Consider the following 27,607-nt stretch of genomic DNA (forward strand, 5'->3'; position numbering starts at 1 on the left):
AGTTCTTGAAGAAGGGAGGTGGAGGGCTGACCTGGGGCAGTGAGTGGCCTCGGAAAAGAGGCTGGTGTGGGTTTGAAGGGGGAGCCGGTGAGTTGAGGCTGACGAGGCAGGCAGAGTGAGGAGACTGATGACTGGAGGGAAGGTAGTGAGTAGTGAGCACATGGTGCAAGGCAGCCTGACGGTGATGAGAGAACAGGTTGAATCCCTGAGCACAGGAGAAAAAAACAACACAAGTTCATGCAGGGGACACAATGAACAAAACTTAGATAAGATCCAAGCATCTGAGAACGAGTTGTAGAGCACCGGGTGACTGAACGCTCGCTGAAGGACCGGGTTGTTTTAAGCAGGAGAGGTTGACGACATGATCGACTGCACGAGGGTTGCAGGTGAATCAGGGGAGGTGAGTTGGAGCCGGGAGTCAGGAGAGGAAGGCTCAGCCCACGTGAAACAAACACAAAACACAGAGGCAGGCAGGAAAATACAAGGAAACTAACGGGAGGAAACTTTGAATCCTGGACTGACTCAGTGATGTTGATCTCGCGGCTCTGTGGGGTCACACCGTCTGTTGCACAACGCTTTGTTCTTCTTGTCGATGCAGACAGTTCTTTGTGACTGGTGTATGTTTTTGGGTCCAAGTGCGAAGTGAGGCAAATATATAGACACTCGGCCTATAGGCACACAGAGACACCCAGCTATATTGTGCCACCTTCATATTTACCTGTTTCAATGTTGACAACACCTGTCACAGCAGTTCATTTTACTTTACTCGATTATTCACCTTCCCACTGTGTATCTTACTTCCTAATGATATGTTCATAGGCTGAAAGGTGATGTGTGTGGAGTCTAACAGGAAGAGGTAACGAGACCACAACAGCTTCACCCGACAGATGACTTTCATCTCTGACAGGATATTCACATGTTCGAGCACCTGGACCCCGCTGGAGATGTAACAGTATCTCTGACATCACACTACACACTGTAGGAATGTGAGAATGGACGATAGAGAGAGACATCCCCCCCCCACACACACACACACAGAGGACACAACAAAACAGAAAGGGAGGAAATTAAGAGGACTGGCGATATCGAATTGAAGAGCGAGTTTGTGAGGTGGAAAGTTATGAGAAAGGATATAAAACAAGTGCAGCAGGGAGAAGGTAAAGAAAGAATTCCAACCTTTCCAAATGATCGTGTGTCTGTTTTGTGCTCACACGTCGATGGGCATGTGTTGGCTCCTTTATCTTCACTGACTCGCAAACCTGTTCAGGGGCAGAAAATCTACCGCATCCATTAATCTCATTTTAATAATTGATGCCATCTTCTCCAGAAGGAGTTTAGCCTGGACTGCTGGCATAAAATGAGACATTTAGCGCTTTCTGGTAATTATCATATGAGTTTATTCATGCCGATTACGCCAGTGTTCGGCCAGTGGAATGGTTTGGACGCACAATATCTATTTAGATGTATTATGGTGCTTTCCGAGGCCCTCCGCTGCCTGGACCACCAATTAGACAGCTTTTTAGTCATTTACGCTGCACATGATATGACTGAAATGATGTACATTCCCAGCATCGGGAATGTATGTGAACTGTAAAGTGAAGTGTGCGCTGCATCTGTTAAACACTGGCACATAATCCTCACAGTAATCACTTACACGCTTATCACATGTACTGTACTGTATATGTGGCACGTGTAGGATTTAACACTGTGATGTTCCCAGAAGCAATTACAAACAATACTACACTGCATGAGCATTTTTCCCTTTTTATTATTCTTTATTTTAATTTCTCATTATCAAATATTTACATGCTAACACACTTGACAAAATGGTGAACATTGTAATTCCTAAACATGTTGACATAAAGCCCGAAGCCCCATTGTGCAGAAGTGTATCCTCACAGAGCTGCGAATGTGGCCTCAGACTCGTATTCTTGTTTTCTTATATTTCCTCAGTACTTATGGCCACGTCCCTTCAGGTTTCTGATTCTTCTCCATCTTAATGTGCTTTACTGTCATTTAAAATTGAAAAATCAGTCTTGTGCGTCACACTAATTCTCATAACCAAACTCACTGAGGGCAAGTAGAACACAGAAACATTTGTTTTCATAGAAATAATTTAAAAGCAGTTGTTCTGAATAATTAGAAAATTGTTTATTTAACATGTAATTAGAAAAAAAGAAAATGTGAGACAACAGGAAACAGAATGTAAACAACAAACATTCAAATTCAACCAAAAACTACCATGTTTACAAGATGGTTTATTTCTTCTTTAATTTATTTTTTTAATTTTAGGATCATGCTCATTAAACAACAGACGTGCATTGTTGGACACTGGCCAGTGTGAATTTTGACTTTTGAATAACTGCGCGGTGGCAAGATAATGAACACTGTTGGGAACACGGCGTTCATCGGATTCAAATGAAGGAAAGACATTTGAGCGCTGTGAGGAGAAGCTCTGAGTGACCTTCACCTGGTGTTTTACATTGAACGTGCAACTCCAGTGAGTTCATGAGGAACCGCGAGTGGACGACCAGTAAGAGGTGAAAACACGACCTGGGACTTTATTATTCAATGACAGATAGAAAGAAAATCGAGTTTCTTTTCAGTTTGAGTTTGAGGCAACCTAAAAGGGAAGATGTTATCTGTCATTGATCAATGCGAAGTGCAATTAAATAGTAAATGCAATTGAATCAGCTGCAGACATGACTTTGACTCATTTTCTGCACCTATTTTCTCCTTTGCCCACAACTATGAAGCATTAATGAACATACCTGCCCTTTAAACTTTTCAAACCTTTTCAATCCTGTTCTTAAAGAAATGATCATTTGATTAGGAATTTTTCTTCAACAGTAAAAAAAACCCCAATGTGCTCACGACTCCCCGTGTAACGTTTCAAAGCCTTCCTCTTACATTATCTCCAATGTTCACCGCTCTCCCCTGGAGGAAATCTGTTCCACTCTGATGGCTCCTGAGAGAATATTTCATGACTTGGGACTGTGCTTTATGGGTTTTGGGGGTGGCGGGGCTTTAAGTAAACAGACATGGCTTCTCCCTGAAGAGAAGCAAGACACCGGAGAGAGAACCACCCCTCCACCTCCACCAATAAAAAAAAAAAAAAAAAAAAAAAAAAAAAAAAAAAGAAAAAAAAAAAAAAGCGGGAGAAGGAGCGTGTTTGAGATCCACATTCCCCCATCGAAGGCTGCTTAGAAAAAAAAGTTATGTCGTTACCAGATCAAATATTCATGAAGCTGTTTGGTAGAAGAGCAGATATAACTCAAACACAGACACACTAAATTTAGTCGTGAGTGTGTCTGAGAGTGATGGCCAGCGTGTATGTATTGTAAGAGTGTGCGTGGGCTTACGTGACTCCATACTGCAGGAGTGAGTGAGTGAGTGAGTGAGTGAGTGAGTGTGTGTGTGTGTGTGTGTGTGTGTGTGTGTGTGTGTGTGTGTGTGTGTGTGTGTGTGATTGTATTCAGATGGGAGACCGTCTGTACATCAGCTTAATGTGTGAAAAATTAGAGTGTATTAGGGGTAATGCTTTTTGTGAGTGTGTTTTTGTCCCTGTGTGTATAATAGATTGTGTGAGTCTCACTGTGTGCACAATTATGGTTGTTTCCCTGTGTGTGTGTGTGTGTGTGTGTGTGTGTGTGTGTGTGTGTGTGCAGCCAAAACGAGCTGTCTTATCTAAAGTTGCTGAGAGAAATTGCTGAGAAATGACCGATCCCCATTATGTCCCCCACCTCACACACACACACACACACACACACACACACACACACACACACACACACACACACACACACACACTAACCTGTCCTTTCACCGTACTGCTGCACAGTGATTCAAATATCAGCTGCAGAAGCATTGCAGTAGGCTACAACTGTACTCACTCTCAGTCCAGTTCATTTTGTCCTTTCCCTCCTGGTACTGCTCATACTATTAACACACACATTTTTTTTTTATATATTAACACAAGTGAATGATTCTTTACCAACATTTTTAAAAGACCTATGGGCGCACACGATGGCACAAAATCATTTCCTTCCTAAACAATGTTTCACGGGAAAATAACGACTGCATTTGTCAAAGAAAAGTGAGGACACTTGGCTCCGCTTTGTGTCGGGTTTGGATAGAGCTTCTAACATCTTACATTTTTTTTCATGTCATATTATTGAAACTTTTTCCTCACTTAAATGTTCTAATTGCAGTGTTCATATGTTGTTCTGTCATTGCCCACTGTGCTTCGGCCTGAGCTCCCGAACACAAAACAGTTTTTTATTTCTTCTTATCATGGAAGTGGACGACACTTCCCTCTGCTCCCACCGTAGAAAAAAACAACCTGTCAAATTAGATCACGACCACACACTGAGGAACCGGCCTGCGTGGTCACACAGACACGGCCGTATGCAGGTACTTTGTGAACTCTGACCTTACTTTTCATAGTCAGCGTGTTTCACGAGTGCATTTGCGTCTGATTTGTTGGGGCGGCGTGGAAGAACGAGGGCGTCAGCCGCCTCCTGTCACCGCCCAGGTTACGGTAATACACCGGCAACAGGAGGGATTCATATTTCACGGCTCACTGAGTTCGATCTGCGCCTTGAAGATGCCATGAAGCATGTGCAGAGGTTTGGTCACTGGACCGAGGTTTGGCTGCAGGAGTGCAAAGAATAAAACAAACTGCTCTGTTCAAGAGTTTGACCTTTGACTTGAATGCCGATACCCAGTGCAGCTGAAGGTTTTAACTTTGAGATCTTGGCCCGGTGAAGCTTCTCCTGCTTCGGGATGATGTACAACTCTGGGAACAGCTTTGCTATTCCAATTTGACATTTAATTAAAGTCGGCAATCTTTGTATTTTTTTAATCGTGGTGGAACATCTGCACACTCCTGTTTTTTTTTGTTGTTCTTTTTTTGAGTAGCTTCCTCACAGTACGGAGCTTTTTCATGTTTCCCAACTTCAAATTCTCGCAGGATTCCATTTCAAATTGTGAAACACCTTCTGGAACACCAGGAACTTGGAGCATTTCCATGTTTCTGTCCATTTCACTGTTATTTTCCTGTCACTGTCCATGCGTAGGTCGAGAGGTCAAAAGCAAATAATTGCACGCGGCTCTTGCAATCACTCGGGAGAATTTCCAACCTCAAACTGAAAGGAGCTTGTTATTATGGAGTGCTGAGATATATTAGGAGTAGAACATGTGTGTCAAATACCTGAAACTTGCCTCAGTTTGTTGTACTTTTCTTTCCCACATCTTGACCTCCCCTCCCCCTCTCTTTCTCAGCCTGAGAGCAGCTTTGTTCTGTTCAGCCAGGTATATGCATATCTCTCTCTGTCTCTGTTCCTGCCGTTGTAATTATCTCCAACACTTGATAAAGCCCCTCAGGCTCTCTCTCGCTCTCCCTTTCTCAATCTTGCTTTATTGCCTTCATTATATTGCACTTAATCAACCTTTGGTGCTTTACTCACGCTGCTTTCTGATATGTCTGTCCTCGTCACACACTTTCTTCGCCGTCTCTCAACTCTGTCTGTTTTATCTTCTGTCTCTCTCTTTCCATCCATCCTCCCTCCTGTTTTCTGCACTCCCGTCGTCTCTCTCTCTGCCATTCCTCGGGTTTTCCCGCAAATTAATTAGTCAGAAATAGGTCAAATACCAAAATATTCGATCTCTGTTTCCTTTCTCTCTCCATTATTCCGTATCTAGTTTAACTTCAAGCTCGTTTACTCCCACCACCTCCAGTCTCTGCTCCTTCACAGGGCTCTGCTTTCATCTCCGATGGTTGCACGTTTAATCTCACGCCCTCTCATGCTTGTGCACACCCGCGAACCAACACGATACACTTTGATGCTTTCACTACGTGTGCTAAAAGGTGTAGTGAGTTCCCCGGGAGGCTGTGGATTTTCTGCACTCATTCACTTGTTGTTTGACATCTTCCTCCATATGACTAAAAATTAAGAAATGCCTATCTTTTTTTTTTTTTTTTTTTTTACTGCCAGTGCAGCACTCTCTAACTCCACCAATGCAAAGCAGAACACCTACACGCATTCACATTTATGTTCAGCTGCAAACCAAGCGATGGCTGCGTTGTCACGCTATGTGTTTAAAGACATAGAAGCAGACACGTTCCACTGATCCCTGTTTCTTTGAATGTCTCACATTATTATGTATTCCAGTTCAGAAAGTCATATCAGGCTGAACACAGCAGGACCACAACTGTGCGAGGGTGTGTGCGCTTTTCTGTTTGGGCTTTTTAACAGGAACAAACTTGGAGGGAGTAGTACATTAAATCAGCTGAAGGCAGAAGCTCAGATGAAATGTCTCCTCCCTGAGGATCACATAAGTTATTGTGTTTGTTATCTGTGCATTGGTTTTAATTTTAGCTCTGTTTGATAGCCATTTGAGACACATGGACTTATTTGTGTTTAAAATGTTTGTCTCTGTTTTGTATTTTCCAGGATGGTTGAATACTCTCTGGACTTACAGAACGTCAACTTCACCGCCATCCGAACAGTGAGGGTGCTGCGGCCTCTTAAAGCAATTAACAGAGTGCCAAGTAAGTCACAACACCTCTTCAGACTGGGTTTCCCTGTGTTAAAGAAAAATCACTCAAAGTCCTGTTCAATAGTTTGCTGTAATTTATTTTTTAATTATATTTTTAAACTGATATAAGGTGATTCTGGGAATGTAAAATAATCCAGAGCATTAAGAGTCCAACACTTATTCCTATGGGCAAAGGACAAGAGGGTGGGGTAAACAATAAGTAAATTCTGACCAAAAGGCAGATGAAAACAACGGTCTGTCAATCAAGAAGGGAAAGAAAACCATCATCAAAGGGTTTAGAAAACATGAAGGGACATGTGGAATGAAGGTGGGGGTGCGGTTTACCTCCAGATGTTACTGAGGTTGTAACAACAAGGTGACTGTGAGCGTGAGATGTCATGTTTGAGTCATATTTGTCTGCCTACTCCTGAGTCATGTTTATCTGCCTTTCTGTGTTGGCCGTGTGGTGAAGTGGCGGCGTGTCGGAGGTGTTCCCCACCTTTGCCCTGAATCACCTGGGATAGGCATCGTGACCCTGTATAGGATATGAATATCTGAAGGCCAGTTAAAAATAATACAGTCACTTCAAGTCTGCTGGTGATAACAAGGGAGAGTGAGTAACAAAGACTGCAGTTTGTGAGTGACTCATAGGACCTTTTTTTTTTTAATCTTTTTTTTTATGACAGACAGAAAGAGTTGAGATTATGCTACAGACTTATTTAATTTTTCTGGTTATTACACTGATGATTGCAACCATTTTCTTTCTCAACAGCGGCTGGAGACAGTCATGACAGACCTTTAACAAAAATAACAGCTCATTTTCATCAGTTGTGTGTTCTCTGTAGGGGAATATCATGCCAATTACAAAGTAAGAAAATCTCATGTCTCAGAACAATGATTCAGTTGTCATCTGATTTTGATTCTCACCCAAACTTCAAAAAGACATCAGCTCTAATTCAAAGTTCATGTATTCTCATCATTTTTTATTTACTATTTTTCAATAATCTGTACAGAAGGAAAGACCCAGCTGGTTTCACACTAAAGCATGTAATACATCTGTCAGTCCACTCAACGATACCAGTCAGTGTCACGTTTTACCTCTTCTAGGCACGTACTACCAGTGTGGGATACTTTTCTTGTCAGTAATCATTAAAATAGGATAATGATAAATCATTAAAGGTCAACAAGTTCATAAAAGGCAATAGGCTTTTTTATTTTGATATTACTTCTGGGACAGGCTAGAAACAATGGTGAACAAAGGTGTTCCTGCTTCAAGAACGTCCCTGTGATAATGATCAATCAAACGTGATCAAATTATTATTTTTTTTAAATTCTACTCCAAGAACATTCTAGAAATATTAGTGGCTCAAATGTCACGATGATTTGGGGGCAGATAGTATTGTAATATGTTGAGAGACATTACTGGAAGATCTATAACGATACAAAATTCCTAAAAACTGTGAAACAAAGAAATGAGAATCATATAAGCTTCACAAACAGGAGGAGTCCGTTAGGGCCTTAAATCAGTAACTCTCCCATGGAACAGCCCTCGGTTTGCTGTATTTTTCTTAGATGTACACTATATCTAACATTGTAGTGAACTCTGCTGGTTTCAGCCTGACTATATTTGTGGGGATGTTTTTAGACTGTTCAGACAAATATGTTTTGGAGAACCTGAGGACTTCTGGCCCAGCTGAGGGTTTTTTCCATTACACCAGTCCGTTCTTATTCCCAGGGGTACAAAGAGAGATGAAGTCGACACAGGGAGGAGGCTGAGGGGTTGGTCGACAAAACAAATAGACTTTCACCACGGGTGTTTGAGTCGGTGAGAAAGCAAAAGTGAACTAAAGTTCCTCATAAGTAACATAAGAACTGACTTGCATGTAATGTATTTTACTTTTCTAAATTAAGTTCCCTAAAATTACTTATTTACCCCAACCTATGATTGTTTTCTGAAACTTACCTCAACATTTGTGGTGCCTAAACCTAAGGCACCTTCATTTTCACGCCCAGGCGAGGCGGACTGACGGTTGTGACACCACGTTGGAAAGACAGACAAATACCAAAATATACTTCGTATAGTATTGTCTACATGAGCAATTTTTTTTATTTTATTTTTCATCAGTTATTTGTGTTTTATTGTAAAGTTTTGTATTAAAACATATCTGCCAAACCTTTTTTTTGTTGTTGTTGTAGTGTTGCTGTCCGTTTCTTGAAATGTCCCTTATTAGTTTTCGCTCATTAGTGTTCATCCACTTTACATTTTGAGTTATAAATCTGCTCTGATGTGTATTAAAAACAAACAGCATTGTGTTGTTGTGAGAGAGTGTCTGAGTGTTTAGAGCTCCACATTTCCAACAGATGTCTGCAGGTATTGTTGGAACACACAACATATGCTGCAGTACTGACATAGTGCCACGACATTATTCATTCTGGAGGAAATGGGTCACATAAAACCAGAACCATTATAACTGCGACAGCAAACATGTTACACAAACCTGACTGCCAAATGCGGCCCAAATGCCTTGTTATCCCGGCTGTAATTATGCCATTTAGAATGTCTATCTGTTGTTTGCATGGGCTGGCCTGGTGCTTGACAGGTGCAGTAATGCCTGTGAGGAAATAGACTCTGTCTTATAGGTTTCAAAGGGAGATGAAAAACTGCACAAAACAACAAAGAAGTCACATTTCAGTTTGGCCCGTCAGTGTATTGGATACTGATAAAACAGCTGGTTTCATCTTGTGCGAGGAAACAAATCCCTGAGGACACTGAATGCACAGGGCTATTTAAATTGCTAAAAGACAGATCTCATCCACAGTGGGCTGTTCTCATCCCAACAAAATCTTATCAGCAGCACTAACCCATCTCTGAAATGATCATGCGTCGCTGAAGTGTTTTGGGCTCGCCAACTCCGTCACTTCGACTTCGAGAGTGCTGCTTAGTCGCTGTCCTTTTTGATGAGAATAATCAGAGCTCGATGATAGTAGTCTTTGTGATTTATGTGTCCAAATTGTGCCTAGCAGGCAATCATTTTAAGAAGCTCTGAGTACTCTCTAAGTCGGATATGCTGGTGCTAGAAGTTAATGTTGTTTTGCTTTCTTTATAATTGCTAAACCTCCCACTGCTCATAAATCTGCAACATAAATTCAGCAATATATTTATTTTTTCTCTCTAAGAAAGCAGTTGAAGCCAATTTGGTCAAAGAGAAATGCATGTTTTCTGTATTTGGCACAGAACATACATGAACACGCATCAGTCATTGACACTTGGACAGTCGTCCCGATGTCACTTATCAGGTTTCTTTCTCTATTTTTGTCTTTATCTTGTCCCTGTCTCTCTTATTAACACAACTCAGTTAAATGTTGAGTCAAACTTTCTCAATATCCAATCTCTTTATTTACGTTTCATCTCCTTTTCTCTGGGATCTCGCTGTCATGTCTTTTTATAAATGTTACACTTTACATCATTCAGTCGGAGCCGATCTCTAATCTCGACTCCTCCGCCTTCCTCCTGCTCTCTTTTTGCTTTCTTCACCTCCTTCTGTCGCATCCTCAGCATGCCCTCACCTAGTTTATCCCCCCTTCTCTGCATAGACAGCGGCAGCAGTCGGTCTTGTCTCCGGAGAGTAATTTGTTCCAAAAGACTACACTACCAACTACTCTCATGGCATCCTCCTTTAAATTCTGATTTCAGGAGTCAGGCAGGTTGAGATGATCAGCTGGAACAGCTTGATCATAGCTAGGCATTGTCATCTGGTGTTTACTGTACGTGTGTGTTCTCATTTTCATTCTCCACGCTGTGACTGAAATGTGTTGAGTTAATGATTTGGGTTTGAGACAGTAAACTGGTTTTAAGACCAGCTCTTATGTTTGTCTGATTTCTCCCCTCAGTAAATTTAAAGAATGCAAAAAATGCAAAAGGATCAAAATCAATAAAGAAAAAATAAGATAACAACTTGAACTCTGAAAACATACATGTACAAGTTGCCACACTTTGAGATAGATTTGTTTTGTCCAAAACTGCAATTGGTAAGAGAATTATCACTGTTCCCAGTTTTCATCTTTAATGATCACATTAACCGTGTTGTCATTGTAATCCTGACGAGGAAGTCACCTTAACCGCAGTGCAAATGTAAACGTGATGGTTTATATTTTGATTGTTTTTTTTAATCATGATGCCAAGTACTTGTTGTCTATAACATTCATCAGGACATTGGTCTTTCTAAATGCTTGTAACAGTAGTTTCGATTGGTTTTGATTGTGTTAAGCAAGGAACCCTATTTATAAAGCACATTTGGTACACATTAACAATCCAGTGTGCTTTGCATTGATTCAAAACAAAAGGAGAAACGCAATTTATAAAACATAATACAATGTAAATATAAATGAAAGAGGGTGCAAAGTACTTTAAATAGTAGCATTTAAAAGTCATTAAGATATAGAAATATAAAAGTAAATCCAAAGTACATCCAATAGAACTAAATCATACGAACATCCTCGCTGTGTGGTTTTTATCTTCTGAGTGCATAGACTGTCAGTAGAGTTTAGCTGGAAGCCCAAGGTGTCACTTTCCCACCAGGAGTGACCAGAGGTCCTCTTCAGGGTGAGGTGCAATAGCAGTAACGATTTAGAGCTCAATGAAAGGAGAAATGTATTTAATCTGGATTTAAAAAGTGCTGCGTTTGGAGCACATCTAAGGTGATCTGGCTGTTTGTTCCAGTTACATACAGCAAAACAGATAAATTCGACTTCCCCATGTTAAGTTTGAGATGATTTATGGATTAATAGCAGCTCTTTCAAATCTATTCTGTAGGTAACCTAACTAGACCTTAACTACAGAAGTTGCAGGAGAGAAGGAACTGTCAGAAGTCACATGATTCACTGGCACTGTCAAGAAACTCATTTGTTGTTGTTGTTGATTAACTGTTGTGATTTATAGTTTCATGCACGTACCAAAGGTCATTTTTTTCCTGTGTCAGATGCAACAAAGCAAATGTTGAACACTAAACAGAAAAGTTTGTGTTTCAAACTTTCAATAAATCCGTAATGGGCTGGATTTAATTTGCAGATGAATGGGTTATTCTTTACAGCTCTCTGTTGGGCATAAACACAAACAATGATGAGCCATTTCAGTTCAAACCATGTTTACAGCTGTAATCTGGCAAAGCTGTGAGCAGAGAGGGCATTCCTATTCACTCAGCTTCCTTTGTGTCATTCGAAAAGCAAATGTCTTGCATTGGTTTATCTGTAACAGAGGCTGATGGAGAAATGTTTAAAAGCAAGCGAGGTAGGAGAGGAAAGAGAGGAAAGAGAGGAAATTCACCCCTCACAGTAGAGCGATGCTTTATTTGTGCTTTATGCAGCATGATTTCAATGAGGACACAACATTTGGGTTAAGGAAGGATGAAAAAGAAAAAGAAGCAGGTGAGAGGGGAGAAAAAGTTGGCAAGAGAGATAAATGAGGCAGGGAAGAGGGGATTATCCAGCTCCATGAAGGATAGGCAAAGATGGAAGAGAGGAAGAGAGGGATGATGAGAGGAAGGATGCGGGGGGACTCAGATGAGCAGGCTATTACGATGATAGATACCAGCCGAGGAAGTGCGAGCGATGGAGGGAGTCGTTGGATGAATAGAGATAAAAAGAGGCACGGGACGGAGAGGACCGAGACCTGGAGTGAGAAAGATCAGATGAGAAAAGGAAGGGGACGAGATTTTAGAGAACGACAAGACGAGACGCGACCACTGCACTCATCTCTGTAAACAATCTTTTCATTTCTTGAAAATATGCAAGTGGATTGTTAAGCAGAGTCCATTAGGAACTCATTCAGTTAGACATTCAGACATTCAGTTGTTGGCTACTTTTATTGTGCCACAGTCACAGAAACCTCGGCTGTATTCCAAATCACGTATTTCCGTGAGCAAACTCGTATGTTAGTAACATGTCAGTAACATTGAACAGGATAGTGTTTCAAACCACACACTGTCGTTCTGCACTCACCAGTAATAAAGATCGCATTTGATTTCATCACCTGCTAAAATATTTGTAGGTTCTATTCATTTACCGAGAAATGAACTTGTTTTTGTGTTCGCTGATTAATGCACACAATAAACACACTGATGGCTTCTATCCAGCAGCAATAAACACTTTTGTGCTGTCCTGTGCAACAGCTGCAGCTTCCTTGAATGCCTTCATTTAAAAATGATTAATGTCGGTGGCCCCTCTCTTTCTGCTACGCAGCCAAAATGGTGACCGTTGAACACCGGACACGTTTCACTCTCATTTTTTTGGACCATTTTGAGTGTGTCATCTATGTACTTGCACCTGCATGTTTCCATACGTGTCAGTGTGAGTGTCCTCATACATCATGTGTATTAGTTTCCTTACATCAATGATATGTGATAATTAGTTGATATTTTTTTCACAGAAGCGTCCTGTCATAGTAGATCAATAACCACAATCTTTTCATAGAGCTCTTAACTATTCTGGAGAATATTGTCCAATATCAATACCTCATATCATTGTTTGTCTGATGATAAGTTTGGTGCAGGTTGGCACTAAATCTTCCTTGAAATGGAATTGAAGGACTTACTTAGATTTGACAAAGTGCTACCCTTTACCCTCTGTGGTTTTTCGTGCGGGTCATTTGAGCTGCCGCTGGGGCTTCTCATCACCCCAAATGCTGACCTCCTCTACCACCAGGTTCCCGGCCTGCCAGTCATTACCTCAGAGCGACACAGCGGTTTTTCCCTGGTCGCCCTCTGTTAGCTTTGGAGGGAGCAAAGTTGAACCCAGAGTTCAACGTCTCCTAGATGCTGCTAATTCTGGAATAGCACCTTTACCACATCTACATTTGTAGAGCAGCCAGTAGAAACAGCCTCTCTCTGAAATGACCAGTGATTGGCCTAAACCCTCTGTCATGTTTAGATTTGTTAACGCCTGAATACAGAGCCAAGAGGAGGTGTAAAAGTCTACAATTATCACAGACCAACTGAATTACAATATGTTGAAATGTTATTCAGTTGTTTTTTTTTTCTCCCAATGATACAAAAAAAATAAAAAAATACCTACCCCAGCTTTAAATTGTCAAGTTATTTAGTAAAGCAGCAGCCACACTGACCACAGAATGAAAAGGTCAGTTTTTGACAAACACTGCTGCGCACTGCGCCAGCTCCAGCTGCCATAAAACAGCCATTTCACTCGCCTGTATTTGTCAGATGAATAAAGAAGCAATTCTCTCCTTTATTAAAGACAATTTAGCACAGAGCTCATCTCAGGGGTAATTCAATCTCCATGCTGCGGGAGAGACACAAACACAGAGTCACAGAGTGCTGGACTCATGCAGACACACACAGACACAGCAGCAGGTGCACAGCCAATCTATGATGTCACACCAAACTACAACCAAAAGCTATAAACAATTGCACACACACACACACACACACACACACACACACACACACACACACACACACACACACACACACACACACACACACACACACACACACACACACACAATTAAGTGCATAATGACTGGATGATTGCACACACACACACACACACTCAGTGGAGAATGTGTGAAGTGAATGGAAGAGTCAGTTAATGCAGCTAATGGAAATTATCCATGTCTGGTTCCCACCGGCCACAGCTTAAAGGACTGGGCCTGTTCACTACATTACCCTCAACCCCTCTGGGAGATGTTGTATTAGCAGCCAAGGTAACGGTCATCAGCAAATTATCTCTGTTGCTTTCTTTTCATTTACATTTTGTTTATTCTCCCCTCTAATCTAGTTTGCACTGAGCTCATTTTCGTTCACCTAACTCCTCACGTTTCCCTCCATCCGTCTGCAGCTGCTCCCGCAATCTGCTGTAACTGATTCAAATGATTAAAGTTGCCTTTTGATACAAAACCAACATATTTGATTCTGTGTAGTCAACCCTTCGTTATATCCCGCAATAGACAGGCTCATTCTATTATTCCACTGAAGAGACTTTAATTTTGCTTCCTGGAGGGAAACATGTATAATATTTTCATCTTTTAATCAAACCTCAAACTTGGGAAACAAACATACGTCCTTTTATGTGTCCTGTTCCATTTCTGTGTTTCTCTTTGTACATTTCCAGTGTTTCAGCTTGTTCCCTTCTATATTTTCTCGTGAATTACTGTAGATTAATTGTTAATATTTTCAAATTAGGGTGCCTAGCATAATATTGCTAAACTATAAACTGCTACGGGGGGGGGGGGGGGGGGGGGGGGGGGGGGGGCTCTCCCAGCTCACTTTGGGCAAAGGCAGGGTTCACCCTGGACAGGTCACCAGTCTATCACAGGGCCAACACATAGAGACAGACGGAAACAAAGACCATTCACGCTCTCATTCACACTTAAAGGCAATTTGTAGAATCAGCAATTAACCTGACATGCGTGTCTTTGGATGGTGGGAGGAAGCCGGAGTACCCGGAGAAATCCCAGAAACCAGCGATGCAGCAGCGCTAACCACTGCACCACTGTGTTGTCCCGGATTTAAATTCTCATGATAAATGTGCATTTCCTACGTATGACTAACCACCTCCTGCAGTGTTAAGGAAGACAAGGAGATATAACATTTCATCTGTCACCAATGGGGGGGATACTTTAATGTTCAGTCAAAACTATATATATATAAACATACATATGCTTTCTTGTCCTCTGCATGTTCCAAAATTGAAACCTTTTAAGTCATTATATCATGCAGCGAGACCTCTGCAAGAAGATCTACAAACCGCCCGCCCACTTACCCCTAATTTCTCAGTTAAACGCTGCATCGATGCTCAATCTATTTTACAGAACAAATTTAACCCCTGCTTTAGTTTGTTTATGGAGATCAGAGCCCAAGTAATGGGCCGTGGGATCACAATTAGTGTTGAGATTAGTGATTGATTAGCTAATTATGATAATACAATGGCTTGTATGGAAATGCCAGCATAGTGAGTTGTATTGTGCAGGGACAATAGGGTGGGAGGGGTTAGAGAGAACATGATTGTATGTAACAGGGGAAGAAAGAGATAGCCAGGTGAAAAAAAGAGGATTTTCAGAGTCTGCTTGTGTATGTGTGCACAAATTGTAGGTGTTGAGTGTGTCTGGCACTAACTATGTAAAGCGAACGGAACAAGAGTGTCAGTTTTCTCGTTCACACTTCTGAGGTTTGAACTTTGGTAAGTAGCACAGTGCACTATCACAACCAATAACCAGTGATACACCCATCAGTCCTGTAGACAATATGTGTCTGTTTCACATACGTGTCGCCTAGGTGCGAAAGTAAAGGGCCTTTTAAGTTTGGCTACAAAAAAAAAAACACCTTGTAGGTTCAGGAAAAGATCATGATTCATGTTAAATGTAACAGTCACAATCGGTTAGGTTTTGGCACGGAAACGATGTGGTTGGCAGAAGGAAAAGATCATGGTTTGGGTTTAAACGCTAAAATGTACATACTGAACCGAAGTTGCATAAAGTAAACGCGTTTTATTATATAAGTTACTTACTTAAGTTACTTCAAAGAAATCCACAATGAGTTTTCCTTTCTCACAGACTTAAACACTGGTCATACCACTAAAAGCCCTGTGTTTGTGCCATCCAAGCACCCTGGACTTTATCATTCCTTGTAATTCTTCACATGAAGAAATTTCCCCTCGGGGATTAATAAAGTGTATAAATGACCTTCATCGCATTATCTGCTTCTTCGATACTGGTCATATGGGCGTGTACTTTTCACGGACAGAGAAAACGTGACGCTGACTCAGTGGGCTGATGAGTGTGGGGCTGGTGTGCTGTTGTTTGTTCAAAATGAAACAATACCTTGGGACGAGCTGATAACAGAGTGGTTAGGGTGCATACCACATGGGCGCAAACGCAGACAGCAGTGAGTCTCCGGTTTGATTCCTGGCTGGCCGGACTGTTACTGCATGTCATTCCCCTGTTGCATTTCCCCACATTTATTGTCTATCTACTTTGCAAATATCTGAATAAAGGCAAAATGTCAAAAATGCCAAACAGCCATTACTAATAAATATGTTAAAGACCTGTACAAATGCCACGTTTGTTCTTGTTAGTACTGGGATTCACCATGTAGGCTTTCGTAATTTATTACAAAAAATATAGTACACTTTTGTTGAGGTTAAATATCACAACTGCTACTCACAGAACTTGCCCGAGTTCTTCACTCATATTTTTACTTTGTTGATTGAAGGATGGATAAACTTGAAAATTTAAGAAAGACCTCGCAAGTGTGGTTTGGAACTAAATTTATGTGAATACTGTGGTGTAGTAAACTAATTCATTTGGGAGTAAATCTCAGTTACCTGCAGCTCAGTGTCCTTTGGTCCAGTTGACTTAAAAGCTACATTTTTGTGGGCTTTTGAAAAGTGAACCAGCAAGAAAGGTGTCACAACTCAAGAAACTACACTCTTGCGGATTTAAAGCTAAGACTAGAAATGGGTCTTATTTGAGGAAGTTAAGTGCCTCGTAGTGTAGGTTAAGGCCACGTGGGATGTGTCGTCACGTACATTTTTGTGTGTCTCTCTTCAGGCATGCGCATCCTGGTGAACCTGCTGCTCGACACTCTGCCCATGCTGGGAAACGTCCTCCTCCTCTGCTTCTTCGTCTTCTTCATCTTCGGTATCATCGGGGTGCAGCTGTGGGCGGGGCTGCTGAGGAACCGCTGCTACCCGGAAGATAACTTCACACTGTGAGTCACTGCTTGGTCTGTGTGTCAGTGTGTGAAACACAAAGAAAAACGTGATGCTCAGAGATCCGTGGCATGTTCGTCTGTCTCCTGCATCTTTGCCTGCCTGTCAGGAGATGTGTGATGTCCACAAACTAACATTTATCTAAGTGTTTCCATAATACTGTAATAGTGTGAACGTGCTCTATTTCAACATGTGGAAAAGATAAGTGTACACGTGTTAGATTACACAACACAGCCATAGCATGTGCCTTTACATATGTGTGCGTCTGTCCCCTCTCCGAGTATTACCTGCACTCCCTCAGTTTGACTCCAGAAGATTAATTACATCATCTTCTCAATTTACTGATATTACCATAGAGTGAGATGAAGGCTCCCACTGGCTCTTTGCCTCTCAAGTGCTAATATAATGAGGCTGACTGCAGACCAAAATTTGCACAAAGAAAACATCATTATCTCAGAATCAAATCAGCCACTTAATTAAAACCTGACACTTATTTTTCTTTCACCCCCTTTTAACCTCTGCTATCCTCTGTCAAATCACCAACATTATATCAGTGGAGATGCAATAAGCTGCAGAAGATTCTGATAGTCATGTGGTTGCAAAAAATAATTTGGCAAAATAAAAGAGAAGAGAAAGAAGGAAGTGAAAAAGAAAACTGTCAGATAACAAACATTATTTTAGGAGAAAGGAAAGTGAACACAACTTCTATGGTTTTTATATTCTATAATTTTTTAATACTGGTGAATATGGTTATATGAGACTGTTTTGGATTTTGTAATATTATGATATGGCATAATTGTTTTCTGTTACTAACCAAAAGCGGGAGCTGGATATCAAAACACAAGTCCCAAACACAGCGCGAAATCCCAAATACTGAGAGCCAGCAGAGCTGAGTCCACAAAGAAACATAAAAAACAACTTAGTGACAATGAAAAAGAACACATAAGACATTTTGAGCATAAACTAAGACTCGCATACTTCCATTAGTACACATACATATTAGTACTCCTATACACTGTGTTCCAAACTGGAAGTGTGCAATTTAGAACACTGGAACAGCTTATATACACTAGGGAGAGGAGGACAACGAGGGACAGATGACTGTAATCAGGGTGAGGCAGATAATCACCCAAGGGCAGGAAATGCAGTAGACCTAGACACAGAAGGTTAGAGACCCTTACTTTTAGGGTAGTGCTGTCTCAAACTGCACACTGCTGTTTTCCACTTACTGGAAATCACTGTGACATTTTAATGCATCAGCTGCCAACATATCTACCAGCAGAGTGAACGCATTTTTTTGTGCCCTCTGTTTAAAGCGCTACATAAGCACAGTGATGGCTTCAACAGCAGTATGGTGATATTTGGTGAAAAATCTACATTTATGTTTTTTTGTTCAGATCAACAGCCGCAGATTCCTCAAACACTGACTTTAGGTCGGTGGTTGCTGGTATTCTGCGGTCATGATGGCGACCGTTGAGGGTGAACAGCGTTGAGTGTTTCATATTCAATTTGTGGACCTTTTGAGTACACCATCCTGTCAGGGTACTCAAAGTCCAGTGCATGTTTCCTTAGGGGACAGTGTGAACGTACTTATGCACTCAAAACAGTGTTCGTACGTAAGTAGACAATTTGGAACACAGCAACAGCGTATATACACTCGGGAGAGTAGGACAACGAGGGACAGTTTAATCAAATCATGGCAGGGCAAAAAAAAAAAAAATCACACAAGGGCAGGACGTGCAGGAGATCTAGACACAGTGGCTGAGAGACTACAAAATAAAACAAGAAAAACAAAATCCTGACTTAAATAAAAGACTACAACACAGAAATTAAATGAAATCCAAACTAATAAACAGATTATTACTTCATATGTGAGGGTTATGTTACATATCCAAGTCACACATTTTGCTGACTATAGGCAGTGCCACTTATAAGCTTTGAGGAGCTTTGACGGAGCAAAAAAAAAAAAAAAAAATGGTCTCCCTCAGTTCCACCCAAGTCAGATGGACTTGTGGACTTGTTTCCCTGTATTCTTCATAGGAAACACTTTTCTTTTTTGTCCCTTCTGCTCCCCTCAGTAGACTTAACATCTACTCTGTCCTGGCAAAGTCACCATGTGTGTGTAACCCCCATACACCCCCCACACGCACACGCACGCGCGCACACACACACACACACACACACACACACACACACACACACACACACACACACACACACACACACACACACACACACACACACACACACACACCATCCCCCGCCACTCTGCAGACCCACAGCTACACATAAGCCTTTGTTCATACGGTTTGCTAAACCACACACAGACACACCTGTAAGGATGCACATTAATGCATGTGCACACACACAGCCACAGACTCCCCCACTGATTCACACTCTATTGAATACCTTCAGCAGTTTTGGAAAAGGTCTGAGCTTTAAGATGCTAATGTGAACCGGTATGCTGCCTTTATCTCCCAGCTGTCTATAACCTTTACAGTTTGACAACTGGATACACTTCATTGTGTTTGATACATACCCTGATATTTTTCAGAGCTGAAGTTCTGTATCTCATTTGCTGCAAGCTGTTTATTTTGGTAGAAGTATCAGAAATTCAATTACTTTTCTGTCATGTCTTTTTGGTTGGTTTAGACTTCTGCTCGTGTCCTTCAGAAACACAGGGAACATACTTGTTTTGGTATTTTTTTGTGCTCGGCAGCAGAAGCAGCAGCTGTCCGTCAGATTTCAGATTTCTGTGATGTGAAGCTGACGTTAGTTAAAAGTCACTTACCAGCAGCAGGTGAACTTAGCTGTTGGCAGTAATAGCATTTTTTTGTGATTATTTTTCAAATGTGACACATGTCAATACAACTGACCACAACCTCAACAATAAACAACATATTTCTATTAGATGCTCTTTTACCATGGATCATATTTGGGATCAAGCTTCATAACATCTTGTTATTATGGTATGATCAGTAGATAATTCCATCAAATCAATCATGGAATGAAAAGTGCTGTTAGATAATTGTGTTTAAATGTCCCACATCCCCCTGGAAAGCGCAATGTAACTTGGTACTAAGATCAGGAAAACATTTGTGGTTGTGTTGACATTACAAGCAGTTCTCGGTTTCCTGAGGAATTTCCTTGATGGAGTTGCTTTCCTTAAACATGCATTAATATTTCTTCATTGTTCAACTGGGACTATCCAGCCTCGCTCCGCCTGACTATTGCTCACAGCTTCAGTCTTTGCTGTGATCATTGTTTGGAAATCCTTTTCACGTTAAGGTTTGCTCAGCCACTCTGAAAGTCGGACCAATCAGGGACCAGTGGGGAAGGCTGCGTGCCATGATGTTGAAGTAGTTCCAACAATGGTGGCTGTGGTGAAGTTTCTGCAAACGGCCAGAGGATGATGAGCTGACCAGGATCTCCGTCGTGGTTCTAAAACCCTCCCCAACGAAGACCTCAAAAACACATTCACAGAGTTTGGTCAGTGCTGAGTCGTTAAAGGCTGCTGCAATAGTTTAAAAGTTAAGCTGAGGTCTATGCTCATCAGGACCAATATATTAACACAATGAATTTGGCTCTGGCAATACTACGGTACAGATTAAATGATGCTACCAATAATTTTAAATTGCATACCTTAAAGTATGCCAATGTACAATGTACCAATGCTGTTCCTTCTATACTTAATACTTTTCAGTAACCTATTTAGGACATTGCATTTACCTACTAGGGTATTTCCAGGAAAGTAGAGGAAGCTAAAATAAAGTGACCAAAAGATAAGAATATCGTATAGTATCGTTTCCTACTCACTTTTATTCAGCATTTGTTTTGATGTATTTGAGCCAGCAGGGCAATTCCCGTCAATGACTCTGACATTTGAGAAAATGAGAGATAACTTTTAATTATCACTTATCATCAACCAGACATGCATCATGATAATTCATGTTCCCGGCTGACCGAAAAAGGAAATAGCAAGTCAGATATAGAAGTTGGAAGCTTAACAGGTGTTGTTTGTTCCCAAATATGTCTATGATTAAGAGTACAGCTAATACCACTGTGAAAACACTGAGCCCAGACAATAGCTGGGATTCTGCCACTGGTGAGCGAGAGCCCGGGGAGACCAAATCCGCTGCCAAGCATTTCATTAGGCCAGTTTGGCTGCACGGAGGAGTGGGCTGGATGACGGTTCACACTGCAGAGCCCAGAGAGAAAATAATGATCTGATGAGAGGCTTTGGGGTAGGCCATCACCATAGCAACCAATTCAGAGATGAGATGGAAAGGGGATGTGATCATGGGATGGCCTGATCTACCTGAGTTCATTTCAGTAATGTCATCCAATGTTGGTAAAACATGCGCACAAGTCTGTTTGTGTTTGCCACAGAGCTGATAAAAACTGTGTGATGGTTGTAAATCAGGCAGCAGAGTTTCCAGGAACAGGAGCAGGAGGTATAAAACATGTACCGTTGGCTGGTGCCTCTTCTGTCAGCAGTCCAACGTCTCTTCAGGTGTGAAATGACTGCTGTCTGTTTGACACTGTCTGGTGGCGAACATAATCACCTCAGTATACAGAGACACGCTGCCGATGTCCAATCTGATAATGAGGTAGGCTGTGATATCCGGTGTCGCTGGATGTCACGCACAGAAGTGGGGACTTGTTGATGGGAAGGAGAGTGGAGGAAGTGGGTGGATGGTCACGTTTTTATTTTCGGACGTTTACTTGCTCTTCCAAGACCTCTGGTTAACAGCAAGACGAAAATACAAAATCATATCAATCACGTTGTGAAAATCAAGCAATATCTAGTGTAGTGGGCTTGACAATGATGATGGTTTTGATTTGCTGTCCTTTGTGTGGGCCTCGCTGCGCAGAACATTTACACAGTTTGAATTATTTCGATATTCTCCTTTACTTTTATTCTAGTTTGATAAACTGAACATTTTGTTCAGTCTTGTTGGATCAGTGTGATGCAACAGGAGTCCCCAAATGAGTCATCATTATGATAATTCATGTTCCCGGCTGACTGAAAAAGCCTTACATGCTATTAAAATACCATACTTCACCGAACAGTTTATAATTGTTGGTATGGTAAAAATCAATGCAAACTGTTGATGTCATCAAGCTTTGAAATAATGACAGAAAAAAAAGGTTTCTCCTAACTGTTCTGGCCTTTTCTTTGGCATCGTAACCAGCGTTGCATGGCCACCAAAGAAACTGTCAGTGATTGCTCATTATCGAGTGACACACTCAAAACCACACAGTCAACGAAACACAAGGGCAAGACTTCCGCACTCAGAAGAGGAAGATAAAAATATGACAGGTTGAACTATCTGTTGGCTTGAAAGGGGAAATGAAATAATCAGTGGTGGTTGTATGAAGAAGCCTCCAGGTTGAGCCCCTGCATCTGTTGCTTCAGGCTTCCTGAATGGAGTTACATGAAAACATGTTTTAACCAGTTATATACACAATCACTAACTTGGGCAGTGGGATGTCAGAAGTTTTGTTTTCTTTGAACTGAAAAACAATAATTAGCTGTGATTTTGTCAAATGCATCGTTTCAAAATAGAGGTGGACATTTGATTTCGTGAACTTTAGAGGTGCATGTGGAGTATGGGTTTTCTGTCAACCTTTCACCAGAGCTAGGCTTGTATTTCAGACATTCTGTGTTCAGATGTAATTGGCCCTGTGAGCCAGTATAGGGACAACTGAGATGTGATGATGCAACTTAACAGATTCAAACTGATATAAAGGTAAAAGGTGAAGAAATAATGGCCCGCTCAAAAGCACCCCGAACTACATTGTAAACCTGACTTAAAAAAAACGGACATAACAAGGCTGAACATGTCAGTGGACTTGATAATTGCTTCTATTCAGCACAACGCAATTCAGAGAGACTCAGTCGATGAAAAGGATACAAAGAGCGTGATGAGGATATAGACTCAGTGACAGACAGGGTAGAGCGATGCCGCCTCTGTCGAGCCTTCTCAAGTACCAGGTCACATGTAATTGCTAACCAGGATCTGCATTCGTCTGTATCTCTTTCTCCGCTGTGCCCTTTAAATAGCAATCTGCTCCTAAATTAAAGCTGAAAAAGCTTTTCTTTTCTCTGTCTTTAACCTCTACCTTTTTCTTTTGGTAAAGTAAAGACAAACGTTTGTTTTTCGTCTGCCTGTCTTGCCTTCCCTCTTTTAGTTGTTTTTTTTCACTTTTGCTTTTTTCTTTCCTCCTCACTTTCTTGTCTCTTGTCCTTTTTGCCTCTTGGTTTGGTTCATGACTTTAATGTTTTTCCTTCTAGACTTCTCTTCTCTCTTTGCTTGTTTCTCTCGTCATTTTCCGGAAACATCATCCTGTCTTATATCATTCTTTCTGTTTAGTTATGTTACTTTATTATATTTGTGGTATCTTTTTCTCATTATTATTTCTAAAGTACCTTCCTGTACAGTTTGACCTCCTTCCTCCTCTTGTATCATATATTTTTTTGCCTCTGTGAAGGCAAAGGTTGAACTTGGAACTCCCACTGGATCTCATTTAGCTGAGATATAGTAGTGATTCTGCAGGAACTCTTGTATTCCTTCACTGTTGATATTGCTGTCATACTTGTATTGCTCAGTAGATTCTTTTTCTTTTTTTTTCTTTTTTTTTTTCCATCAGTATGCTGGTCTGAGGAACATAAAGTATTCCCCAATGCACCGCTGACTCTAATGCTTCACTGATTAGGCTTGAATTTAATAATTGGTGTCAGTTATGAAGTTGCATTTGACCTCTTCTCATGTTTGTCTCGATATATAACAGCCCCGACACAACATGTCTACAACAAATGAATAAGCTGATAAAGACTGACTGACAGCACATTATGTTGCCTCATGATACTCCACCTCAACTGTTCAATTCCAACTGAGATATATTATTTTTCCCTGCCACAGCATACCGTACATTTTTTTAAAAATTAAAAAAAAAAAAAAAAAAAAAAAAAAAAAATTAACTTTCATAATGTCGCACCCGGTTTTGCATTACTTGAAAAAAATAAAAATAAAAAAATAACATCAGTGTTCTATAATAAGCAGAGCAGACAGTCACACTGAGCCAGACAGCAGCCTGCTGCACATTACAAGAGCCACAGACTCTGAACAACAACCCACGTTAGCTTTTCTTCTGAAGTCTCCTTCTTATCTAACTTACAGGTCTCCACACATCCTGCATCTTGCTGGACAAGCTACCAAACATTAAGTGGGGAAAGTTTGCTGCTAAAGTCACAAATTAACTTCTTAGCTGCATCACATTAAACATCATGCAAACATACCTGCAAGTGTTACTTTGGTCTGGCTATGCTTGTGTGGTGCTTATTGCTCAGCACCACTAACAACATGCAGATCTGGTAGCCTTATGTCAATCGAACACAGACACTGACAACCCTTTGACAGTTGTCAAATGTTTTTTTTTTGTTTTCTCTTCCCTTTGAAAATGAATTAAAAAAAGTATTAACAATGCATTTGAAAGTATGATGATACAGTTTGTTTTTACTACCGGAAGGGGCGATTGTAATTTCAGTCAGTACTTTAAAGGAGGGTCTTTAAAAATTTCAGTATGAGATGAAGTAAGCTTGTCAGTGTACTATATTTGCCGGCCAAAGAATCCTGCAAAATGACAAACAAAACAAACTAAGGTATTCTATAAAAAAAAATATAAAAAAAATAATCCCACTTCTGTGAATTTGTTTGAAGAGCTTTCATGCTTGAAATACAGTGTGGAAATGTTTTATATTTCGGCCTCCAGTATGTTTCACCACCTGCATTTGTCTGTCGACCACAAAAGAGAAGATAGAAGGAAAACATTCACACTAAATGGGAGAAAATCATTGATTCTCTGGATTGAACTGACAGTCTGACAGCTCTCTTTCAGGTGGCCTTTGTTGCCAATCTGATGGCAAGACAAATGTGCAGACTAGAACCAGAAACATTGCCCACAACACAGAGACAACAGGAAATGGTTAGCCACAGACACACAAAGGCTGGCATGGTCTATGTCGGGGTTGAATTGTGTCCCTCCCTACCTTCCTACATCTCACTGTCCGTCTGTCCTGGTGTCATTTCTTTCAATTTCACCATCTCCGTCTCTCTGCCCTTTCATCCACTCACCTCTCAGCCTGTGATCATTCGGCTTTTAGCTCCAATCTCACACCACACCAATGTACCATGATGGACAAAGACTTTTGCCCATGACACACGAGAATGGATGCACACTTTAATACATGCACAATCATTCATCTATCTTGACGTGTCTCTCAAAATACATCTGTGTTTGTATGGATGTAGGTGGATGAGGATGTCAAGTCTGTCGAGGGAAATTGTTGTTTGTGTAACTCTTTTTAGTCCAATATTAGTTAGAGATGGTTTTTATGAATTCCCCGGAAGTTTTTCCAGCCCACAGAAGTCCTGTTCTGGTATATTTAAGTTCAGATAGTTGATTAGTCATCAAGCATAGTCATAGACTATTCCAAGCCACAATATGCGACACATTGCAGATCTTTTACATGGATTTTAGGATGAGTCACTCAGGCAGCACCCGACCCGTCGGTTTGTGAACTGCCGTTTTAAAGCCTAGGCAGTGTTACAAATCACGTTCTTACGTACTAAAGTTTACTATTTTGAGTCCATAAGTATGGCAACATGCAGTGCATGATAAGTGCCAGGATAGCACACTCGACATGGTCAGAAAATTTAGTATGGGACACTGAACACTTATAACCTTTATCAGTATCATGGCTGTGTATCGAAAAGGAAAGGTCAAACATCTTATTTTCAAAAAGGCAGCGGAAGCTGATGATATTGCGAAAAGTAGCACTATACCAATACAAGTTGTAAAAGTCCACACAAAACTGTTACTGTACTGCTTTTTTGAAAATAAGCCATCGGTATGTTTATTGTGTGTGTTAAACTGAGGGTACAAAACCACGTTCATTTTTACATAAAAATGACCAAACAAAGGATGCATATATGTTGGCAGGGGATGCATTCAAATATGTTTGAGACAATACTACTTTGTCGAAATCCACACACTACGTAAGTAAGTGTACTAACATGTAAGTGTACTAACAAAAGTACGCAATTTGAGACACAGCATTTTGGCCATCGCCATATTGTTTTTTTGGAGGAAGAAGTGACCATATTTAGACGAGCTGGGGAGGACTGAGGGGTAAGTCTCAATGAGAATATGAGCACACGATGCCCGTCCACCTATACCGGCAACCTGACTCCACTCCACGCATGTCAATCAAATGGACACATCCCACAAACATACCTCAATATCTTATTGAATTAGATATAATTGAATCAAATATTTTTCAGAGGAACCACCAGAACGCTGAACGCTCATTTAGAGTCTTATATCTTTACTTTTGTGTTAACATGTTTCATCTTCAATTGTATGATTTTCATATTTTCTTCTCCTAGATTACATGGTGTTTTTTCAAGGCCATACAAATAATATTTAGTATTTAGTTGTGTACTCATTGTCTTCTTCCTCAACACTTCCAGCACTACGGGTATCAGTCTCCCTCGGCCCTACTATATGGCTGATGAGGATGACGAGCGGCCCTTCATCTGCTCCCTACCTGTTGACAACGGCATCATGTCCTGCACGGATGTCCCGGCCCGCCGCGAGGGAGGCAGGGCATGCTGCCTGGACATAGAGGACATGCTGTACCGCCAGTCACTTGGGCTGAGCCCCGAGCCTTTGGCCAATGGCAGCATCAGTGTAGCAGGGCTGTGTGTAAACTGGAACCAGTACTACACCAGGTGTCACACTGGACACAGCAACCCCCACAAAGATGCCATCAACTTTGACAACATCGCCTACGCCTGGATTGTCATCTTCCAGGTGGGTATTTTGGTAAACCTGGTACCATACTTTATGATTTATTTTTGTGGAGATTTTCATGGTTCACAACAAGATATAATCAATATATAATCAAGATCTCAATGTCTTAAAGTCGTGTATCTATCTGGAAAACCTTGGTGGAAACAGAATAAATCAAACGTACCTTACTGTATTGATGGAAAGTTCAACATTATATCAAAGCTTTTTTTATGCAATGGAAGACAATGAAAAGTACTTTTGTTAAAGTAATACTTCAAAATTTGTCAAAGTACAATTATCAACTTGCTGGAATAAACATATCAAATGAGCTACAGCGAGCCACCGCTTAGCTCAGCAAAAAGCCTGGAAACAATGTGAAACATCTAGCATGGCTGGAGGTAACATAACCATAGGAGCACACTAATCAACAACTATTGGAAAACCAAGTTGTTTAAACAGCAATTTGCCAGTTTATGGAGGGGTCATG

The 27,607-nt window shown here is 41.0% G+C and overlaps 1 protein-coding gene across 1 annotated transcript in view; it reads left to right on the top strand.

The window, feature by feature from the left end:
* The window catches only part of LOC138208799 (voltage-dependent T-type calcium channel subunit alpha-1I-like), a 139,823-nt gene that overhangs the window by 17,238 nt on the left and 94,978 nt on the right, over window positions 1–27,607 (top strand). The window contains exons 3-5 of the mRNA XM_069166920.1: window positions 6,456–6,553; window positions 17,102–17,261; window positions 26,799–27,141. Of these exons, the coding sequence (XP_069023021.1) occupies window positions 6,456–6,553; window positions 17,102–17,261; window positions 26,799–27,141 (601 nt within the window). The remainder of the gene's footprint in view (window positions 1–6,455; window positions 6,554–17,101; window positions 17,262–26,798; window positions 27,142–27,607) is intronic.

This window comes from Embiotoca jacksoni, unplaced genomic scaffold (assembly GCF_022577435.1).
Source record: "Embiotoca jacksoni isolate LCO1_2020_lvr unplaced genomic scaffold, fEmbJac1.0.p SCAF_4, whole genome shotgun sequence".
Taxonomy (NCBI): domain Eukaryota; kingdom Metazoa; phylum Chordata; class Actinopteri; family Embiotocidae; genus Embiotoca; species Embiotoca jacksoni.